A 23896-nucleotide genomic window follows, 5' to 3' on the forward strand; every position below is an offset into this window, starting at 1 on the left:
CTCTAATAACCCATAACTAGAAAATAGATTCGCCATCATCATCATCAGATATTTATACTCAAAAAGACTGCACATGATTCTCCCAGGGGAATATAAATTTAAATAATTTATTTTGCACTGAATTTAGGCTATCTGCAAAGTCCAATATTGAACACAGGCCTTTATTGCTTCCGGTTTTTCCAATTATTTTTCCTAGTACTGCTGTTGCACATAGTATGGAGGCATCCTTACCTTGATTGCAACAGATACTAGATGGTTCAGTATTTTCTCTTTCTGCTTCTACCCTCCTCACACTTTCTTCGTTTCTACCAGCCAAGACTGGTAGACTCACAGTGACTCTTCACAACAAGAGCTATTGCTGAGTTTTTAAAGGACTGTCTTTATGACAAAGAACTATCACTCCAGTGAATTAAAGAACCACGGGAAAACTCCCACATCTTAAAGACATTATTCGGGGCATTTCATATTAGAAAATATTGTGGCACTGATTTTTTTAGACTATAAATAACTTCACAGTATTTAAAATAAGACTGCCTAGCACAGCAAGTATAAAGTCTCCTAAAAACTAGAAAAGAGGAAAAATAGTAACAATCAGCACTGATTCACAAATACTGTCTTAGAAAAAGAACCACCTACCTTTCCTAAACCATGACAGAACTAAAAATTAAGTATCTGCTTGTAATAGATGTTATACTCCTTAAGACTTGTAAAAAATCTATAACTTCAGTACACAATCTGTCTTTAAGATATCTAGTTCATTGTGTGCATGGTTAGCTTATGAGTAAGAAATACTGATTAATTACTGTTATACTCATTTCAAAGGAAAAGTGGCATTTTTCTTCATATTTCTTTTAAATAAGAGAAATATGCTAAAAAGGATGAAAATATCGCCTTCACTTCTGTTCTAGACCACAACAGTCACTCAGGTTATTCAAACATATTAGCCATGGAAAAGAAAATATTACGGAGGTCCTGCTTTCACCTTCGTAAAACCTATCCTGAATTATATAGTTACTTTAGATTTGGTACATTCTTCTGATTAACTTTGATTATTTTTTTCTTTAGTTCTTTTCCCCTAGAAACAGGAGCAAGATGGGAAGGCAAGAGGGAGAAAACTGAAAATATTAAGTATTACAGCTACAGTAATTTTAGAAAATAAGGCATTAAAACTAAGTTGGGAAATAAGACATGACAACATTTGAACACACTCCCACTGCTTCCATATGATATCCCCCCAACCATCCTCGATTTTGCCTATAGTTTCTCCTGTTTTGAAATATACTGGACCAAAAAAAAGTCCTGTGTTAGACTTCCTTCCCAGTACTTAAGAAATTGGTCATGATAATGTAACCAGAAAACCTGCCCCACTATAAGGTTTTTCACACTTTCCACTTCAGTTGTGATGACTGCCAGATTCTTGAGATCTGAATATTTGCCCGAGACAGAAGTTCAGTTTAAGTCCACCTCGCAGTTCCTATAGGAATGACTGTTATAAATTGCAAGCTGAGGGAGACAGTTTTTCTATTTAATCATATGTTACAGTTCCTAGCACAACAAGATGATAAAAAAATAGTGCAAATAAAAAGTGAGGTCTTTTAAGGCTAAAAATGCGAGAGACAGAAAACTTCAGTAAAAATACTGAGAAAAGCTCTTTAAAGAGACCTTCTAAGAACAAAAAGTTTGTGGACTTTATTCTCTGAATTGTATTAGGTTTGAAATAGTTCAGTGTTATTTTCATTTACAATGCAACTTAAACTTCTAAGTCTCGCTTTGTGTTTTTTCTAACAGGTTTCATAGTTTGCTGAAAAAGTGTCACATCAGAGTAAGCAAGAAAGAACAAAACCTACAGAACTCGAACACCTGAAAAATATAAAGGATTTTGTATCACAGCAACCTCTAAAGCTGCTCTTGGAGAGCTACTTGTTCACGTATATCTCTCCCAGGAGTAACACTTTGTACCTCTTCCCCTGACAATTATACTAGCAATAATCTGCCATTCAAAAAGGTTCTCATGAGACATGCTTCATGTTAGGGTATGGAAACATTTACCTTTGGGGAATAAAACAAGACATGACGAAATTTAATACACTCCCTTTGCTTTTATATAATATTCCATTAAGCATTCTTTATTTTGGAAAATGTGGAAAACAAACCACTTTCACTGCGATCCATAGTGCCCCTTGGGTTGGGAAAAGGAGGATCTAACTCAGAGACAGAAAGGAAAAGAAGAATTCAGATGTATTTTTCACACACACTAACCAGCAAGTAAAACAGTCAACCTTCAAACTAATTACAATGCTAAAGAATGCAGCCCAACAACAAGCAGCTTGTTAGACAAAAAGTATAAAACGAAGAACACAAAAACACCAAAGATATCCTGGTCAGCATGTACTAGTTATCATTCTTCAGCAATAATTTACTTTTTGGAGGCATCAGAGCAAAGGAGAGTTTTAAAAGATGGATGCAAGAATGCATAAAAATGCTGCTTTTCAGTTGTATATGTACTTTACTCAAGCACAAGGAGCAACAGGGAAGAAAGCACAAATTATCTCTTCGGAAGTTTACAGAATAGGTAAGGAGATTTGCAAATTTTGCTGCTCAGACATACAACTCAGGTTTTCAATAATGAATGAAAGATGACCAACAGGGAAGGGGAATAAGGCAAGAAAGACTTTGAAGAAGACAACCAGCTGAGATGTATTTCTGTCCATCCATCTCCACAGACCCTTCTGCAGCATCACTCCCTTACTGTATTGATTCCATCTTACAAGCTCTCCTAGCCCAACATTTGTTGTCCTCCCTATTCCGTAATGCTACCCTATCCATATAGCCTACAGAATACTAAAACACATTACCTGGCCAAGCTGCCCCTGCTCTCAATAAACTCCATTATAAAAATGGGAGGAGAAGGAGAAAGCAATCTTAATGCATCTCTCCCAGTGTGACACCAGAAAGCAAAGCCAGACACAATTGAGTAGATGCTCTGTATTTCATTTACCCGACACCTCTGAGCCATGACAGGATGAAGCGATATACACTGATTTTGAGAATGTAACACACGGCAAAAGCACTGTTACAAATATTTGGGTGTTAGGTATGTCTTCACAAGAAATAATAGAAAGGGTGCAAGAGTAAACACATGCACGGCATCCTTATTTTCCAGAGTACTATTAGTAATGAAGGCATTTTAAATCTGTATTTTGACATGGTACCATTTGAGAATAATCTCAGAATTAAAAGTAAGAGCAGAAGGGTGACTGGCAGCCAGGTGCATTTGTAAACAGAAAAGATGCAATTAAACACTTGCATCTCTGAATCGTGCCCTCAAAATTTTCACAGTACCTTTTTAAGATAAGGTCAATAGGCTAATAAATGAGAGACAGCATGTACTATGAGCTTTACATCACTTTAAAATGAGGTTTGTAATGGAAAAGTCAGACATGGTAATATTTCACAGGGATTTAAAACAAAAAAGTTTCATATGCATGAATTCAATGAGCACAGTGGCTGTGGGCAGGATTTATTACCAGTGTATCTGTTTACCATGACAAATTTTATCTAATGGCTATAACATTGTTATGCATAATGACAACTAAAGAAATCTTGATCTTGACTTAATTTAATGCACAGAGTATTAGGAAATTTAATCAAAATTTATCTCCTTTCTAAACATTAAAAACATTATTCTTTTTCAAGCATTCAGTCTATTCTTACCATTGCAATCTGGTTTCATGAAAACTTGGCTAGAGTTTAAAAATTTAAAGGCCAGGGTTAGAAAGGAAAAGGAAAGTACTATTAATTTTCAGCATCTTTGCTAAGAATGCATTAATTAGATCCTACATTACACTAGTGTTACATTTTATTACTTAACTAAGGAAAAAAATAGTTGCTTAAGTCTAGTGTCTATATATTTACACGTAGCTACTGAATATGATTTAAGAAAAAGCCTCTCAAAACAAGGTTTCTCAGGAAAAGCTGTCTCAAAGATGACTGGAAAATGAAGACATGTTCTTTTGTGGATTGTTTCTGATGAATAGGGATTTGGATTTACTTGTATTTGCTTCTGGGACTGTTAATTATTCTATTGTGAGCTTCCTCTGTTACACTAGAATTACCCACCAAATTTGAACTTTTTATTCACTATTCAGGTGAAAGAGGTAGTGCTATACAGCTACAGTTACTGTAATAATGAACTCGACTACATACAGACAGAAATCAGGAAGCTGAAAAGTAACAGTCACTGCAGGGATTTAGCTCTGTACACATTAAGACTAAACACTGTAAGGAATGTTGGGTGCCATTAGCCTTTTATGTTCAAAGGAACATGAAAGATCCAGATTTCATGTGTGCGAAGCGCACACATAACCAGTAACATAAATGTGGACAAAACCCCCGCAATTAGCCTATTAAAAGCTAAAAAAAATACATGCATTTTTAAGAAATGCTTTGTCATTTTTCAATGAGAAAAGATTCTTCTCAGGAAAAAAATCCATTTAGGTTGTAAGAAAAGACAGTGTTACAATTGACTTCTACTTCTAGAAACATTTTACATGCCAATGTGACTTGACATGATAATGACATCCTTCCCATATTGGTGCCATCTTCTCCACAGACAAGCAGAAGTGGCATACTTGTTTTTATGCTTTTGGATCTTCTTTTACCCTCCACAGCAGAATTCTGCTGTATGTCATGATATCCTAGTATTTTTTTATTCCACCTTATTCCCTCTCTTCTTTTCAATGTAAGGAGCCTTCATGTCCTCTGCCCTAAGCACCTAAAGGCACATTATTAGCAGAATACCTGACATTTCATAAAACAGCACTTTCTGAACTTCAGAGAGGTGAGCCCCAAGTCAGTGAACTAGAAGACACTCTGGGTACATCTACACTGGTGAATCAACATGGCAAAGGTCTCATCTCTGCCCCTGAAGCCACCAGCTGTCTGACCGTGTTCATACTCTCACTCTCCAGAAAAGGATTACAACATCTCAGAACACCTGACAAGAACGGTCCCTGAGCAATGTTAAATTTTAAATTATTCTTGAGAACTGCTCAAGAGCACTGTAGCCAGCCAGGGCCAAAACTGTGCCAGGGACCATTTTACTTAAAAAGAGGATAAAATTTCAGTAGCGGGATCCTGCTCTTTGCACAGTTTTGTTTATTAGTTTACATGTATGCAGCCTCTCAGAATGGGCTTTGAGACATGATTTCATATACTTTGAGTCGCTCTTCATAGAAAGAACCAAGTGAAGCAGAAAAGAAAAAGCAGGGATTGCTCTGGGTTTCCTCAAAGAGTTGAGGTCAAAAGGCAGGCTTATTTCACTAGCATATAGTTTTCTATGAATTTGTTTTTAGCATGTGAGATGAAAGCAGTGAGACAGCAATGTCATATTTTGAGTTGCTATTAATAATAATGAACATCATGATTCAGACTGAAGAAAATGACAATTAAAAAATAACCTTTTTTAAATCTCCTGGAGAATCATTTGTTTTTTCCTGACATAGGCATCTCTTGTAACACAATGGGATGCATTACCACAAGCTTCTAGAAACTACATGTCACAGAAACAGTGACTAGAAGAAATGAAGTCAAAGGGTTCCATCGGCATCCCTGAAGACTGATTTTTGCAGCAGCTATAGGTGATAAGCATCAGAATTCAATACAAAATTTATCACAGAAAGAGACAGCCTAGATCATTTCCATGTTTTCCCTAAGAACTCCAGTATAGGTCTCTCCCAATCACCAAAACGCAATTTTTATTCTTCCTTCTTCCTAAGACTTTTCCTGTGTAGACGTTTGGAGCCAAATACACCACATATTTCAATCAGTCTATTCTCTGTTTCCTTTGGTTCTTTCTAAAAGGCTGCTGTAGTTTATTCCTGATACACTACAGCAAAATCAAAAAGCTAAGTAACAATAAGCCTCACTGATAACAATGTGGATTAAAATTTGTAAAAGGTAGGTCTTTGCCCACTCACCTTCTCTTTTTTCTCCTCACTATTCTCTTTCATTCATTTTGATAGCCTCTACTCCCTGTTAAGTTTCTGTTACCATTCTCTCCTGATGAACACGTCATCCTTGTTTAAGGGGACTTCCTTACCTCCTCTGGGTCATGTTCAGGTGAAATCCTGACTACGTCTGAGGAAAGATCCCCGATGTACTGAGACACTGAGCTCTGTGACACCATGATGTTCTCCCAAAATCATAGTATTGTATATAAAATGAAAACTGCTACTTTTACTCCCAGCTGATCTGTTACTAGCAGACCACTACTCCTCTTAAATCTCAAATTGACATTGGTCTTGAAAACACTTAACTTGTCAAATGCCAGAGCTGCAAGCGCCAAATTGAACACAACTATTTATAATTTGGGATCTTTGGGGTTTAGGCTGAAACTTTAAGCATACAGCTTTAAGAATAAACGTACCCTCTCAAAATTTCTGTTCATAAAAGGCAACAGTGGTCATGGTATTTAGTTAACATAGACACAGAGAAGCCAGGCTACACATTTTTGGCTTCATTTAGGTATCAGTCCTCAGTCATACATGTCCCCTTGTTAAAAGCCAGAGAAATACGGCATAGAACAGAGATAAGGTTGCCCTGTCTCAACTGCTACACTTCCAAACATGAATTTTAACACTATTTAGCCCCCTAAAATCAAAGTAATGAAGAACTAAAATAAATACAAGAATGGAGCACACTGCAAATTTGAAGCATGACAATAATGCTGGCCAAATATATTGAGAATAGTTCAAAGTGATATTACAGTACACTTGGAAATTTTTAATTATAGGACATTATTTTACTGTGATCTAAAATTTAATTCCATGATTTTTCCGTATACGTGTTAACAGCTTTCACTGTACCATTTACAGTCATTCTGAGGGGTGCAAGTTGACATATATCTTACTATAAATATATGGTGCATTCTGAAAAACTAAATAATACCTTATTTTAGTACTAACCTCTATTTTTGTGTTAGTGTGGCCATCCTAACACATAAATTCTCAGCAGTATTAATGTGCACATAAGTCTTTGGGACTTAATGTGGAATTTGTGAATGCAATATTTCAGAAGGAATATTCTGACAAAGCCAGAAAACTTTGTAACTCTTAGCTAGCAAAATAGGTTGAGCGTTTAAGAATAAGGTCAGCTGAAAATATCTCTAGCTCACTAGACCTGACTAAAACGTAAGGTTTGCCTGAGCAAAGGTGTTCATCAACAGGGTTCGTATTCACATTTCCCCATCTGCAATGTTGCATCTCTAACAGCAGAGTATGCTGAGTCGCTGTGGAGGATGAGATGGGGAACATGCTGGAAACCTTGTAACTCACATGACCGACAGTGACTACAGAAACTCCACCGTTCACCTTCAGAAGACACAACTACATTCAAGATCAAAACAAGCAATGTTGAATTCCAAAGCACCTCATATAGCTGTCAGGTTGTTTGGGGGTCTTTTTTGGAGCGGGGGGGTTGTTTGTTTCAGAAGTGGGGGGAATGTTTTGTTTTTAAACGGGACTGATGCTTTGTGTAATCATTTGATTTGAAGCTCTGCTAGGAAAATTTACACAAATCTAATTTACACAACCTGAAAGGAACTCATCCTTTCTTGCCAGTTACAAGTTTTGCATACATTTACCTCTCCTGGTGATAAAATTCTGTTGTTCATTTCTTGCCAAGCCAAACACCCTTGGGTGCCCATTTTTGTAATTAAGCTTCTAAAATTAACCTAAAAACTGCTGTGCTTTTTAATCCTTGTAGTAGGACCATTGCTAATGACTTCTTGCAGCTGAAGCCCTGCTTGCACTCATACTGATAACATTATCTTAATTTGTCCCTGACATTAGAATAGTATCACGTAGTAACTAACTCCTCTCTCTCATTCCCAGTGCATTTAAAAAACAAACAGACAAAAAAACCAAACAAGATTTAAAGCATTTACAGCCCTGCTCAAAAGCAGACTTTTCCCAAACCTTAACAACCCTCTGGAAACCCCCGATCATTCTTCCTGTTTGCCAAGTGGGATTCTTCATGTTAAGTCTGGACACATCACTACAAATGAGCATTTCCTCCCCTTCCACCCCAAAAATGTTTCACCAAAATAATTATGACTTTAGAAAAGTGTTATTTTGCTAGGACAGTATACACATATCCCAAACTGAGGGAAGGAGACTGTACACTTCTTACCTCACATTTATTTTTCAAAGGGAGAGTAACAGGAGTGAATGGCAGGTTAGACACCAAGTGAGAGCAGAGACATGGAAAGACACGAGGGTAAATAGTCACAGAATCACAGGTTGAGGAATAGGTAAGAAAATGTAAAGGAAAAATGAGAACCCAGGAGTGGTTATAGAAGATCATATTTTTCAGAAGCCTACAAGGAATTTTTGCTTACTGAAAAGTCCTAATCATAGGAGGGATCCAGGAAACTAACACCTACATTTCAGAAAAGGTGGAAGAAAAGATCATCAAGATGCAGAACTAAAATGAGTTAACAAAAAGCTCCTATTCCTAATCTAACATGTACTCTCCACAAACTATTACTTTTAAAAGCAGCTGTCCTAAGTCACAGAATGACTAACATTTCCAACAATACCAAAGTCATTTTTGGTGACTAGTACCATGCGTACATTTGCAATTCCTACTCACACTGAGTGGCCTACTCGAGCTGAGTAGTATCATACTCAAGTCTGGAAGAGTTAATGGTAACGGAAGTCTGAAATGCACTGTGGTTTACTAATCCTGTTTGTCCTGTTAGGAACACTGAAACAGTAATTTTGTTTTTCCAGAAGCATTAGCAGATACTAGAGTGTTTTTCCATGGCCTATTTAGTCACAGGTATAGTGACTAAATTTAAACACATTGTTGTGGTTTAACTACAGTAGGTAGCTAAGCCTCACATAGCCGCTCACTCACTCCCCCCAGAATGGGATGGGAGAAATAATTGAAAGGGTAAAAGTGAGAAAACTCATGAGTTGAGATAAAGTCAGTTTAATAGGTAAAGCAAAAGCTGGGCACACAAGCAAAGCAAAACAAGGACTTCATTCACCACTTCCCGTCAGCAGGGAGGTGTTCAGCCATCTCCAGGACAGCAGGGCTCCATCATGTATAACGGTTACTTGGAAAGACAAACGCCATCACTCCAAATGCCCCCCTTCCTCCTCCTTCCCCCAGCTTTTATCGCTGAGCACAACATCATATGGTCTGCAATATCCCTTTGGTCAGTTGGGGTCAGCTGTCCCAGCTGTGTCCCTTCCCAAATTCTTGTGCACCTCCAGCCTCCTCGCTGGTAGGGCAGTATGAGAAACAGAAAAGGGCTTGAGGCTGTGTAAGCACTGCTCAGCAAGAGCAAAAACATCCCTGTGTTATCAGCACTGTTCTGGTCACAAATGCAAAAACACAGTACCATATGAGCTGCTACGAAGAAAACTAACTCTATCCCAACCAAAACCAGTACATACTTTGTTTTCACAAAACTATTTTAAATATTGTTTTAAAAAGATATATATAGATATATATATGTGGTTAAATTGATCCTTCCTGAAGGACATTTTCTGTTCCTTAGACATAATAGAGAAATTACTAGAAAATTTATTTCATATTAAGGGCTAACAAGTGGAACACCTTGTCAAGGTTAGTTCTTCGAATAAGCTTCAGCAGGAGACCCTGCCATAAAAACCCTAAATAACTTCAAATTCCACATACATCATGACTTTTGGTGGAACAACACAAGAAAAAAAATAAATCTATAAAAGATAACATATAAGAGCCCTTTGGTGACGTTCAAACCTTTACCATATTTGAAAGCTGCTTTAAAGAAAAAAAGTTTCTCGTTTTCTGTACTGTTTAACAGCTTTCTTGTGACCAAAAAGACTTCATTCCTAGCTTTCAACAAAGGCTTCTCCTTTCCCACAACTTCCATAATATATTTCTTTATTACATATTTGCCCTACAGCCAGTGTAAACAGAAGAGGCTGCTGTTGAGGACTTAACAGAGGACCAGCTGCCTGGTTTCAAAGAGAAATTTGAGAAAGAGGTGATGGAGTAGCCTAACATGAAGCACTGTGATGCTCTGGTAACAAATATACCACTTACAGGCTAACTTCTCCATCCCCTCTCAATTTCACTGTCTAAATAGTTCAAACATGCTCTAGAAATAGGAAATTTTCCAACAGTGTTTAGCAGACTGTTTCAAACCACCATCTTTTCTTGAGCAGGTGGAAATAAATCAACATCCATTACAAGGCTGCTTTCAATCTTAATTCTGATGAATTTCTTGTTACTGAGCTACAAAATACCCAAACGCTTTTGGTGTTTAAATTTACTCTGAAGCTCTTACTTATACAAATAAGATTAAAACAGAAATGAGAACCAATAACTAATGATAAAAGCAATAAAACTGAAAGTACTTACATTAAACTTAATAATGTCATATATCAAGTATCGAGGGACAACTTGTCCATTAACCTTGTCGATGATCATTTCCTTAAAAGAAAAGAGATTACATTTACATTTATTTCATGAATATAGAAGAATGTCAACACATTTATACTTAGTGCACGTACCTGTAAGTGTGATGCAATCAAACACTGGCCACATTTTTATTATTAAAAAAGATTTTACAGGTGGTCAAGATTATAAAAATATTATTATGGTCTTAAATATCTCTCATGAAGCATTCAATAAGAAGCCAGGAAGCTGTGCTAAGGCTTGACATTCTGATCTGCAACATTTATACATTAGTTTCCCCACAGCTTTCAAAATCACTACCTTTCTTGAGTGAATAACGAGTTTTAGAAACCTCAGTAAGAACTGTGATCTTAAGTCAAGCAAGTGCTTTTAGAAATCTTGCCTACAATAAGAAGTACAACAGAAAGGAAGTAAAGAACAAGCATTAACATCCATTTTCTATGCTCAGGCTGGATCTTTTCACGTTAACAGCATCCTAGGCAGCAGTGACAACTGCAATTTACTTGAATGTTGCATTGTGACTAAACAGTAGGGTTCCTTCAAAAGGAAATATCACAGACCCTATCTGTAGCACATGAAATTAGTTAACATTCAATATATACTGGTAAACCATCTTGAAAATATGTCAGCTAGAAGAAAGACTATTAATGATCAACATCCAAACACAAAAGTGTTTCCTTAACTTAATGGTACATACAAAAATATATACATCTTACATGCTGGTGCTTACATCTCTAACTCAGGCTTCCTATGATATGAAATAGACATAGTTTATTAGTTTATCAAACTAAAAAAAAATATTTCATTTCATATAAATTAGTCATGATTGAAAATGGTAACATTCAACCACTTGGTAGATCTTTTCAGAGACAACTTTGAAATATTCACTTCTCTAAATGCAATCAATCTTCTCCCTGCCCCTGCCCAATTCTTGGCTAAGTTAGTTGTATCAGCTAAGGATTTTTTGCTGCCAATATCAAGTTAAAACTCCAAATTCACACATACAAGATAAAACAATTGGAAAAGGTGAACATATTTCACTACAACATGATGAAAACAAAATTATGAGCTCAAGAATTATACCAAAAGAGAACCTAACATCAAATCAACTTGATTTTTAGTTTGTTTCTTGCTAGGTCAGTAGCATTTTTATGTTTTAGAACTTTTTAACTTCTCCTCGAATCCATAGCTTCTACAAAGTAAACCCAAACAAGAGTCTCAATATGACTGATTTTCAGTCTGTACACATACCAAGCTTCTTGAATTGTACCTAGTATTTAATCGCATCTGGCTCTGAAAAATAATCAAGCAGTTGTAGAAACATAGATTTGTTTTAAAGCAAAACACAAAGCTTGAAGCATTTAAAACTAAACTAGAAGACATGAACCTGTTGTTCTCAAAAACCATTGTGAACCAGAAGTTGCCTACTTAATATTTTGGAATCGCATCTTCTGTGAACACAACACTGAGATGGAGATTTGGCCTTCACAGCCAAATGCAGCATTCACAGGTGTTGTGAAAGACTACCAAAGTGACCTTATACATCCTTCCACTTCATTAAAAAAAAAAAAAAAAAAAAAATTAATTCACTGAGTGAAAAATATTCCTTTGTAACATTACAATATCTTATTCTTAACTCTAAAATTAGTCACAGGTACTGTCAAATAACATTTCCAAAAAGTCTACACAGAAGTGATGTAACAAAATGCTATTCTGTTACTTTTCAGTATTTAGGTAAGACACCTGTGAGCTATCAAAGGAAGGACAGATGCAACGCTGCAATGCCTTCTTTGACAATAAATTTTATAACTAACTGCAAGAACAGATGGAGTAGGTACATCCTAAGAGAGAAAGAAGGTACGATGTTCAAACATGGAAGAGTGTGTAAAGATAAAATGCAGGGCGGGGAAGGGAAAAAAACCTACCCAGAATTCCTGATAGAATCATAGAATCATTGAGGTTGGAATCAGTAATCAGGTTAAAGGAAAAGTAAAACTGAAACAAAAGAATGCTACCATATTTTTTTAAGTTTCAATCGCATTAGCAGGTAAAACAAATTTTTAAAATACATTTAATTGAACGTATATTTAATGTTTAAGGATTCATTTGCTCAGCATGCATATTCAGAGCCTCAGCTTTGATGCAAAGCTAGTATTTGTATCCAAAACCCTGAAAACATTTCAGTACCTGGTATTACAAGATTTTATGCCTAATTTTCAAAATCTGAATCTCTGCATATTCAGTTTAAGAAGAATTAGAAAATACAACCAAGAGAACAGAGAATGATTTTTAAACCTTCTCTGGAATGTTCAGTTTTAACACAGAATTAATTTCATAAAGAATTTTTTTCTCTACTTCAGACATGTATAAATCTTTTTGACTCTATTACAGGTCAAACTAGCTTTTTTCCTCACATCCTCACTTCTTTTCTTCCTTCCCTGCCTCTTGTTCTCTCTTTTCACATCCCGACTGAAATCCCAGCTATGACAACAAATAAACGACAGCACAATATGCCTTAGAAGTAGAGATGACAAATTCTTGTACTACTCATCTCCATCGTGACAACAACATTCACTGCTCCACTAGTTACGCCAATACAACTGTCATAAGGCAAAAGCTGTAAAGTGATCATAAGAACAACACAGATTAGAAATACTCTAACATATCATTATTTCACAATCTGATTTCAGAATCTTCCTTGAAATTATAAGAATTGAAAAATACCTCAGGGAATAGACCTCAAAGGCAAGTTCAGAGACTGTTGGGAAAATGTAGTATTTGAAAACTGATCACATTCAAACACACTCATTCTGATACGATAAGGCTATATTTAAGCCAATTTTTAGATAACTAAAAACTTAAACCCAAACCCACTCATATGACATGATAATAGAACACAAAAGTATCCATAAGATGCACCTGCATCCATGCTTTTCCCTTCATAGACCCCATGTAGATTTACAGCTGCTATTGTGTGTTTTAAGATTACCACTGCTAGTAAGTATGATCTTTACCACTTTTCCATTAGCTGCTATTTTAGGTATTAGATTAACCTGCTGGCTTGCAGAACAAGGTCTAATGGCCAGTTTCTTCAATGTAATCTGGAAAAACTGTGCTGGTGTTAATCTCCTTTTCTTAATCTTCTGGTGCTGCAGAGCATAGTCTTACAGCATATTAGAAACAGCAACTGTGCTAAGAGCTTTTAGCTGGACAAGCACCAAAAGAACAATGCTGGACTGGTAGCTCATGAACTTCTCCCCCCCGCCCCACCTTGAATTGCCTATCTAGCAAGCAACTTGGACTTAAAATAATACAAAATTTAATCACAAAGCAAAGGATCTCATTTTACCAGCCAATTGCAGAATGTATTTTCTGTTGACACAGAGTATGGAATCAGATCTAATCACACATCTGTTTATTGTTCCTTTTCCTCCTGTGCCTTGCCTTTCCTTTGTCCATTTACCTTTAACACAATTCTAGTCACTGCTGTATTTCAGGCATGAAAAGAGATTATTATTTTTTTTAATTCTATTTTGTACAAAGTACCAGCCTTTGCAAACTCAAGAAGTTGCAAGTTATGCCATTTCTGAGAGAGCTTACAAATAAGTGGGGTCTGTACTGATGCAAAAACATAAAACAATCTCAATCTCACTCTCCACTTTTGGAGTCCTTGGCCTTCCTAAGACTTCCAGTGTGAACAATATTTTATATATAAATAAAACATATACAAAACTTTATTAAATTGTAAAAAGCATTTCAAGCCTAAGAATGTCTCTACATTTTGTACTCAACTGTTCCAAAGCTAAGCAGAATGCCAAGAAAGTTTCCGAAAATAACTAATTAGTAGTCTTCTTGCATGACAACCAAAACACTTCAACAAAAATCTATGTACTCCCTCAGATAGCAGTATGCATGCAAAACACTTGGCTTCTAAAGGAATACTTCATATTATACTAGTCACCTGTAGGTAAAATTCAAATTAGCTTTAATGAGCTTTGCAGAAAACTTTCTTCCATGCTAGGACAACAATCACAACTGAAGAGCTGGAGATGAGCATAGAGTATTGCAGGAGATTTCTCATCACCCAAGATATAACTGATCATATCATAGTAAGAACTGTTTGCGAGTAATTTCAGCCTGAAGTGAATTGTAAACGCATTTGAAATTCTCAAAGACAACCACATGAAAGGCTTACACCAGAAGCCTTAAAGCAAGTTAATAGATCACCGAATACATGGAAATTGGCTTTATGAAAGTTTTATATACACTGTCATTCTAAATGAAGTTAGGGGAAATTACCTATCTTTTGTATTCTTAACACCAGTAGTTGTTGTGCTGCATGGCACTGATATCTCTGTTTTGTCTTTATTTCTCATACTTTTTAAGATTACTCTAAAGCAATGCCAATTGGGCCACCTCATTCTACACTTTCATTCTCTGAAAGAGAGAAAGCTACTTCAAGGGCAGTAAGTATGAACTACTTCAACCTGTAATTAAAGAATTAACTTCAGCCCTTCAGCAGTAATTAGCAAAAAATGTTAACACAAAAAAGCAAAATTTTTCTTCCCATGGATTAAAAAAGAAAAAGGAAATCATGCATATATCCAGAGTAAAGGAACCGTCATAGAAATCATCATTTGGCACCAACATTAAACAAATATTCAATTACAAAATTAAGCTGTTTTGATGCTTCAAAATAATAGGTAAATTTTATTCTCAAACCTGTTGAAAAGAATTTCAATTGCAAAGTATTCCATCAACAGCTTTTTTTTTTTAACTGACCATAATGAAATAAATTTAGAAAGCTGTACTATGTATTTATCCGTTGAAAGGTTTTGGTTTTATCTCAAGGTACTTCATTCAACCAATACTTGTTCATTTCATGTCATTTTGCTTTCAACTTCATGAAAGAACTGGGGGGGGGGGGGGGGGGGGGGATGATCACAGTAAGACTAATTCTATGCCAATAAAGTGAAATACTGAAATGCACTATGAAAGTCAAAATTTTACAAAGCAACACATTAAGTGAAGTTATAGTTCCTGTCCTGGGTATCTCGGGGAACTTAATTTATTCTTAAGAGACCTAAACTATAAATCTGGGAAACGCACCAGATCAGAGCCCCTCTCTCACGCCCCACAGCCACATCTATACACATATCTCAATCTATGTGCATCCCTGTCTTCCACCATGTACATATTAGCCACCCTAAACCATCTGTTTTGAAGTGCAAAAAAACCAAGCAGCAGTTTCCCTGAAGAACACCTAGGATTGTACCATATGGACACTGGCAAGCCATTACTTTCTCAAGAGCCTTAGAAAGAGCAGGGAATAAAAAAATATTACCAGACTTATTATCTCAACAGTATGGAACCTAATGTATGTCGTTAAGAATATTACGTACGTCATTAGGAAGCTGCCTGGCTGAAGAGGCTCCTACCAGACGTGAAAGCTTGTGCAACCTTTTGAGCTGACAGCATGGCACTTCTTGAGTTATGCTCTCAATTTCTCAGTGAAGCAGAGGTGGTGGAAAATATTCCATTATCTGCCTCTCTGTCCCCGAGACAGTACATTGTTCTTTGCAATACTTACGCTCACAGATTCAATTTATACATGCTTCACATGCAAATGTGTGTTCAGTAAGACACATCATTCACAGAAGTGACATTTCAAGAAAGATACTGACAACAAAGGCCTGAGAAAGTTAACAATGACAATATGGTCTCCTGTATCTGAAAAGTCCATTAGGATTCAGAAGATCAATATGGAAGATCATCTCAGATATTCAGTACTTCAGCAAGCAAGAGTTACAGCAATATAGAGAGCCTCCAGTGCTACTGAAATGTGACAGGAAACTGCATTCATCTTCATTGACAGATATTTAGTGTAAGAGCTAATGAAGTTCTTTGGCTCATGTAAAATAGGAAGGTCAAGAAATTAATAACCTCTTCTTGTGGCTACTGTTCTGAAAAGTTTACCAAAAATACTCCAGGCCAGCCTTCAAACAACAAATACAGATGTTTTACAGCTTGTTTTACAACTAGCTTAAAAAGTTAATCAGCAAGATTAAATAATTTAAATTAGCATGACAACTTAGAAGTGTTTTAAACAAATGTAACTAAGCCATTTCTAAATCAGTCAACAATTCAGATCAGCTGAAAATAAAGGCTACAGAAGCAAAGACATCAATTCACGAGTCTATCAGAAGATGATAAAAATTTTATCAAATTCTAGAAATATTTACATTAACTGGATCATATTGACCATGTTTACTGTATCAAAATATAAAGCTATAACAAGAGATGAGGTTTTGCAATAATTTCTTTAGATTCTCTTCAAGCCTCTTCTCATATTCAGAGAATGTCATGTCAATAGCTTGGTTTATTTCAAAGACAAACAGCTCCCCCCAGAGCAGTCATCACTGCTGTTCTGTAGATAAGAAATGACTTATGAAGTGTGATTCCCATATTCAGACAGTGATTGAATCTGTATTACTCCTGAAATCCCATCATTCACTGATCCAGGCCTAAAAACTTGTCCCTGTTTCTGAACAAAAGCAAACAGCACTGAAATTATTACAATAATTACACAGTACGCTTCTTACCCCATCCAGAAGAGTGTTTGTTAGATGTGTGCGAAGATCTTTACGAAAAGGAAATTCCAGATTAGATACATGAAAAATCGAATTATCTCTATCAATCATATAAACTTCATTCTTGCCATCAATCAGCATCATGTACCTGCAAAGGCAATGTTAAGATATTATACTTAAAGGTATATCCTCTAATCTCTACTATTTTGATTTATATTAAATGCTAAAAAAGCAATCATGGCAGATGTTATAAAAAAGCATTTTAGAAGGAAATTTTTACAGTTAAAAGTTTAAACCTATAGCTTCAGGAAAGCAGATAATTTAGTTCAATGCAATTATCACAAAGAAAATATTTCAAAGATAAAAGTTCAGAATATTTTTCTATATATATATATATAAGCAAGTTGCTATATCCAGATAAAATGGTGCCTGAAAATCTATTAAAAATAACACAGGTTTTAATGCTGTAAGAAATACAGGTGACTAATTCAGTTAGATTCAGCTAAAAGATCTTTTATTCCAGTTTTTCCTCTATTATGTGGACCAGAACTTTACCTGATATAGATCTGCAGTTTCATTCAAAAGAAACACCCTTCCTGTCTATTGCTGGTTATCTAACACTGCAGTATTGCGAAGTCCCAGCCAACTATTGAGCCACTTTTCATTAAAACACTGACAAATTTAGCCAAGGTACATTCCCCTCACATTACACACACAGAAAACCCCAAAGCTTACTACACTACCACCAACAACTTGTGAGCTTGGTTCAGTTGCAGACATCTGAATTTTCTACAAATTTCTTTACATTACAACAGTACTTGGCAGACCAAGTCATTAATTTAGACCTCTCTGTGCTAATCCTACAGAAGACCGCTCTATAGAGGTAACATTCTATACACAAGAAAAAACAGTGAACGAGTAGAAAGGAGTAGTGAAAAAGGACAAAACCCACAAGCGACGCTAAACAGCATGATAGCTGTAACACACCTGAGTTACCTTTGTAAAGTTTTCTTTGATCTTTGCAATAAGAGTACTAAAGTAGAGTTTCAGGAAAAATAATAAGGCAGCTTGCGCAGACAAAGTCTTCTCAAACTTGTGCAGTAGCCGAGGAGAGCACACCTTCTGACTGGGGAAAATAAACTGAACAAATTTCGGTGGAAACTAGTGTCAAAGGCCAGATGCAGCAAGTCAACATCTTGGCCGTGAATGAGAATTAATAATGGTGCTGAGCATATACCACAAGCAGCTAAAAGTGGAGACTAGCAGCTTGAATCTGACACAGTAAAGGAAAAAAGAAACTGTTGCAGGGCTCAGAAGGTTGGCAAAGCAAAAAAGACCAGAAAAGTGCCGTTTTGGAACCAACAAGATGTGATTGCACTTAGTAAGACTGGCAAAAAGAACAATATAGTTATCAAGATGTGAGCGAATGATCAGACAGGAAACACCATGGCTTAACAGCAGTGCAAATAATAAGCATGTGAGACAAAGCTGACGTGAAGACTCAAAAGTAAGTCCAAGTTCTGTGTCTCAGTCAAACCTGAGTTATGTCGGTTTTACTAATTACTACCTGAGCTGCTGTAATTGAATTTGTGCCTGATCATGCCATAACTAACGGTGTTGGTGGTCTACACCAAAACTGAGACCATGACCCTAAGCTAAGCTTTCTTTCACCGATCCTCTCATTTCACCTTGCACACAGACGTGCTAAAAGCACAAGTGTTACTACAGAAGCTCTACTGAGAAAAGTCAAAACCACAGAAACCCAAAAAGAGAAGAAAATAGGAGCACTATCAACTGTCAAGATAGTTCAATGATTCTAAGAGTTCACAACATTTAATGTTCTTTAATAGCCTCTGATATAAATAGGAAAGGGATATAAATCTTCCCAGAGCAACTAACCCATTTGGATTGCAGTACAGTTTCTTTGATGGCACAGAATAGGGAAACACTCAATTAAAAGTAAAAGATTATAGGAATTTCACCATCCACACCAGAACATTTTGAAAGCAAGCAAGCATATTTTCAAGACTCATTCAGCAAAGATCTTTTCATACTTGTAAAAATCTTTGGATTTTGGTGTAAGGGGGGGAAAGACAGTACTTTTCATAATTCATCCATTTCTCCTTGGAGATGGTTATGAAGAAATAACAAGCTATCAGTAGTCTTTTCTAAAATTCACCATTGCTCTTACAAGTAATGCCCACAGGATCTCTGCTGTCAAAACAGAGCAGCAAGCATCCCCCAGAAACCCTGCAGGCAAATGGTCTACAGAGGCAGCTGTCCTGTTGTCTGCACAGATCCTGCCTCTAGAAATCAGTAGATCTGACTACAGGAGCACAGTATCACCCATGCACCTTAAATAAGTATTTTCAGCATTTTGAACATAATCATAATTCAGTGGAGATCAGCTCAACTAGCGTTTCTCCACAAACAACATGAGTACTTCAAGATGTTACATATCAGTTGCAAAAAAAAAAAAAAAAAGACATACATGAGCAGAAAACCTCAAGTCAGGGTGGAAGGAGTAGATTAAATCAATGCAAGATTAGGAGAACTGAAAGCTGCATGTGAGATGGTTTATGAAAAAAATTAATTCAATATACATTCAACTAGATAAATTGGAGCCAGTTCTTCAGAATCGAGAATAATATACAGACAACATTCATTTTTCACACCATGTAAATTTATTCAAAACTAAAACTAATTATAAAGAGCATGTTGTGTTTTTCTCAAAAATTAAAGAAACAATGGGAAGAAGAGGTGTGTAAGTAACAGAAAAAAAATTATGTGCACTACTTTAATTTTATAAATAACCTTAATTGGCCATCTCTGCACTCCCATATTCACTGCTGTTTTAACTACATGCTTTCATTGTAACTTGCTTCAATGACAAAATAGCACCTAACGCTTCAAGAGATCTAGCACTTGGGAAAAAAAAAATAATATTTGCATCATCATTACAAATGTGGTACAATAAGAGATCCTACAACTGCTTTAAAAAAAACCAACCACAAACAGCTAAAAGCTTTGTTTTCAGCCACCTAAAACATCTACAGGTTCAGACAACATATAGAAGATTTCAACAAAATCTATTACTTGACATCAAAACTAAGACTAACACACCACCACTTTCTCTAGAACTATCACTCAAAACAAAATCTACAGAAATTTACTTAAGAGTTGGTACCTGGATAGCCCACCAACCACTAGTGGTGAGATTCCTCCTCCTCTTTCAAACCATGGCACTAATGTTACATCTCTTCTCCCATGATTTCTCTTTCTAAAATTTATCACTGTTAGCTGTTTATACCACAAGTTCTAAATGACAGGCACAATGGCAAGTCTTATGAATGCATGCAAAAGATTTCCAGTCAAAGATCACCAGGAATCACAATTATATCTTACTTAAGAGAGCTGCTGAGAAACACCATGTGCCTACTTTGAAGACAAAAAATAAATAAATAAATTTGGTCTCAGGACAATAAATTACCTTAATGTAGATTTATTTGTCACGGGTCTCATGATAATATACTTGCCTAACTTAGAAGCTGAACAAGCTCTCTGCATGAGAAAGACATTAGCCTGACCCAGATATGTCTGTTTTGAAAGGGTTTTGTTTGTTTGGGTTTTTTTAAGCTGAAAGCCTGAAAACACCTCCACCCCCAATTTAATAAACTATTGGGAAAAAAAAACCTCTGAACGTGGTCCAAACAACAGAATTTGTCAAAATTCTAATTATTACCAACATAAGACAGAAGAAATTTAGTCAAGGATGGACTGACAACCAGAAGTGTTCTATGAGCAGCTGAGAACTGAAAATGTACAAGAAGCAAAAGAGATATGCAACCATGCCAAGTTCTTGGTGAAACTGAATTTATTAATTAATGAGGGGTTTTGGTTGGGTGGGTGGATTTTTTTATTTGTTTGCTTGTTTAACTCAAAAAGTGTAAGTTCATGTGCTTAATATAAGGCTTTAAGTGTTCTCTGACAACACTTCAAGCTTTCTTGGAGAAATCTTGTAGACTGCTGATCAGTATATTTCTGAATATTATTTGGATGTGTTCTGACCAGTTATATTTTAAGAAGTTAATTAAGGTATTAGCAGCATTAAGCACTTACACCAAAATAGAGAGCAACACTGCATAGGTAAAGAAAGATGATGATTTCTCAAATACATTCAACAGGAACTAAAACAGCACGTAGGAGCTTAACTATCATGCATTGTATTGCATATTGTGAACACTACTTGCTATTAGAGCTGTACATTTATTACTATTATCTCCATTGTGTGAGCACCCAAAAGCTCCAATTAGTAACCAGGCCCCATTGTGTTAGTTTCTGTGCAAGTACACAAGATGACATGGTCCTGTATCAGATGGCTCAATCTGAATTTGAAACAAGACAAGCGAATAAAAGAGCAAGATTGGAGCAGCAATAAGAGCAGTAACAGAACTGCTCATTCACCTTTGATAACTATACACAAAAGCGGAGACTTGTGTTTTAGCAACAAACATCATCATCTCTGCAAACTGTCAATCCAACCACTACAAAACAGCCAGTTTCCATTGCAACAAAAGTTCCGACAAGCGAGTTAAAGAAAAAAGGGTCACAGTGTCCACACAGATTAATCTCACAAGCAGATAAAATATCTAGTCATAGAAATGTTAAAATCTAAAGTTTCATTAGAAGCTACTTTTCATTCACTTCTGGTCCCGAGGCAAGGACTGTTATTAATTCTAATTGGACATTAGTATTAACACAATAATTCGGGAAATAGGATGAAAATTTCATTAGCAAAGAGTTACAGCTCTTGGCATTAGACAAGCAGATCTCCAAATCACCTACCAGAGTATTAATAACTTTAATCTTTAAACTTTAAAAAATGTCAACCACCAAATATCATCTTGAAAATTTTCTCTTCAGAAACCAATTATTTTTAGCATACCCAAATAAAGGCAACTGTTTCAAAGGCTTATTTGCCTCCACATATATCCTGTTCATGCAGTCTACATCAGTTGGGCCCAAAATACATGCAAGAAGAATGATTTTATTAAACTTCCATTTTTAGTTTAGCTTGTTTGGTGGTGGTTGTGGTTTGGTGGTGGTTTTTTACGCAATTCTGAAGCTGACCCAAGCTAACTCGATAAGCTAAAAACTAAGGTTTCTCCTTTATGTGGATGTTTAGAATTCTTCACCACTAAATTTGAAAGTACATTTCAGGAAAATATTATTTAAGGCAAAATAAGGCAAATTACTTGGTCTCCCTCAACCTACAGTCATTCAGTCAGAAACAAGAATAGAACTGTGTCTCCCAAGCTCCAAATCCAACACTGCACCCACCAGAGCATGTGGCCTCTATCCTCCTTCCCAGCTTATTAGGATTCACAAAACCGGCTTTGAAAATACTCCCCAACACAGTACCTCACATTGAGCATAGTGCTTGCCAAAGCACATTTAGAGTGAAACTGATCTCCTAGAAGGTCAAAGAAGTTTTGCCACTGACTTCAATTCTATCATGTGCCTTACCTACGTTTAACTGATTTCCCTCAGCCAAAATCCCAGCAACCATCCTAGCAATAAGGTTACATATGTTCATTTTGTACTTTATAGGAGTTTTAAAACCTGAAGTATAATAAAAAAATATAGCACAGCTTCCTCAAACTTTGAGACCTCAACTTCCGAGTTTGAGTTCAACACAAAATTAATTTTCTGAAAAAAACTACAAGTAGCAAATGGATTAGAAAGATTTTTTTAAAGGAAGCTTAAAAATTCAGCTCCTATAGGAGCTTTCTTTGCCTCACAGTATTTCTTTAGATGGGCTATATCAAAGAAGATTATTTATTTCAACACAGTATCATCGTTGTCGCTTTTTTTTTCCTTTTTAAATATGCTTGTGCCTGTATTATCACATTAAAGAAGGCAAAATGTAAGAAATTCCATCATCAACTCTAAGCGCAAAATACACGGCAGCTCTCCATTCCCAGGGGAGTTCATTACACAGCCTAGAATTCAGTCTTGTGAAAGAGCTGCCCTCCCACACAAATAAGCATTACCCAACTCAGAATAGCAATTAGCATCACTAATATGTTCGCTGACTCAGAGGCAACAACAAAATCCTGTTGCAGATACCATTTTCAATTTCTTGGCAACACTTCAAAATCACAAGCGCGTCGCCACTCCATAGATCGATCATGTAGGACGAGGCCAAGCCACTTTAGCACTTTACTTTGGACCCTGCCACTCCCTCCTGGCAAGACGGCATCAACTTCTAGCCAGACCCATCAAACACTGTAGAAAGGGCCAGGAGAACGAAAATTAATGACTGCCCTCTATCCACTGACAGTAGGAGATCATCTATCTGTGTCACTAAGCCGCTGCAGTTCCATGTCCTGGCCTGAATCCAGACTGTGCTGGATCTAGAGTAACAGTTTAAATTAGACGAGTCTGAAGTTGGCCTGTGGCAGATGGAGCAACACACCCTAAAGTCCTGATAAATAGGGAAGACTCAGCTTGCTTTCTTCTCTTGTATTAATTGCTGCTGGCAATGGTCACTGCTTCAGACTATGTCTCCTGAAGGATGACAAAGCCTGGATACAGGGACACTAACACAGGAAGTTATGTGAAGACTCATATTATTTTCAGTGTGTAAACAAAAGGAAAACAATGTCTTTTTAATCAGCACACTGACAGCTCTGTCACAAATACCATTTTCAAACTTGTGCACACATCTTCACTTGCACAAATACATAGCGTATCAGCCAGCAAGAAACACTGCTACACAGAAGCAGCTGTAGAATTATGTATTTGACTTGATAATTCAAATTCTAAATTTA

General features: G+C 36.3%; 1 protein-coding gene across 2 annotated transcripts in view; it reads right to left on the reverse strand.

Annotated features, from left to right (window-relative positions):
* RNGTT (RNA guanylyltransferase and 5'-phosphatase) overlaps positions 1-23896 on the reverse strand; it is a 184192-nt gene that overhangs the window by 119749 nt on the left and 40547 nt on the right. For both annotated transcript variants that reach the window (XM_075046597.1, XM_075046598.1), the window contains exons 9-10: positions 17076-17211; positions 10417-10488 (exon numbers count right to left, since the gene is read on the reverse strand). In XM_075046597.1, coding sequence (XP_074902698.1) covers positions 10417-10488; positions 17076-17211 — 208 coding nt within the window. The remainder of the gene's footprint in view (positions 1-10416; positions 10489-17075; positions 17212-23896) is intronic.

Source organism: Buteo buteo, chromosome 15, assembly GCF_964188355.1.
Source record: "Buteo buteo chromosome 15, bButBut1.hap1.1, whole genome shotgun sequence".
Lineage (NCBI taxonomy): Eukaryota > Metazoa > Chordata > Aves > Accipitriformes > Accipitridae > Buteo > Buteo buteo.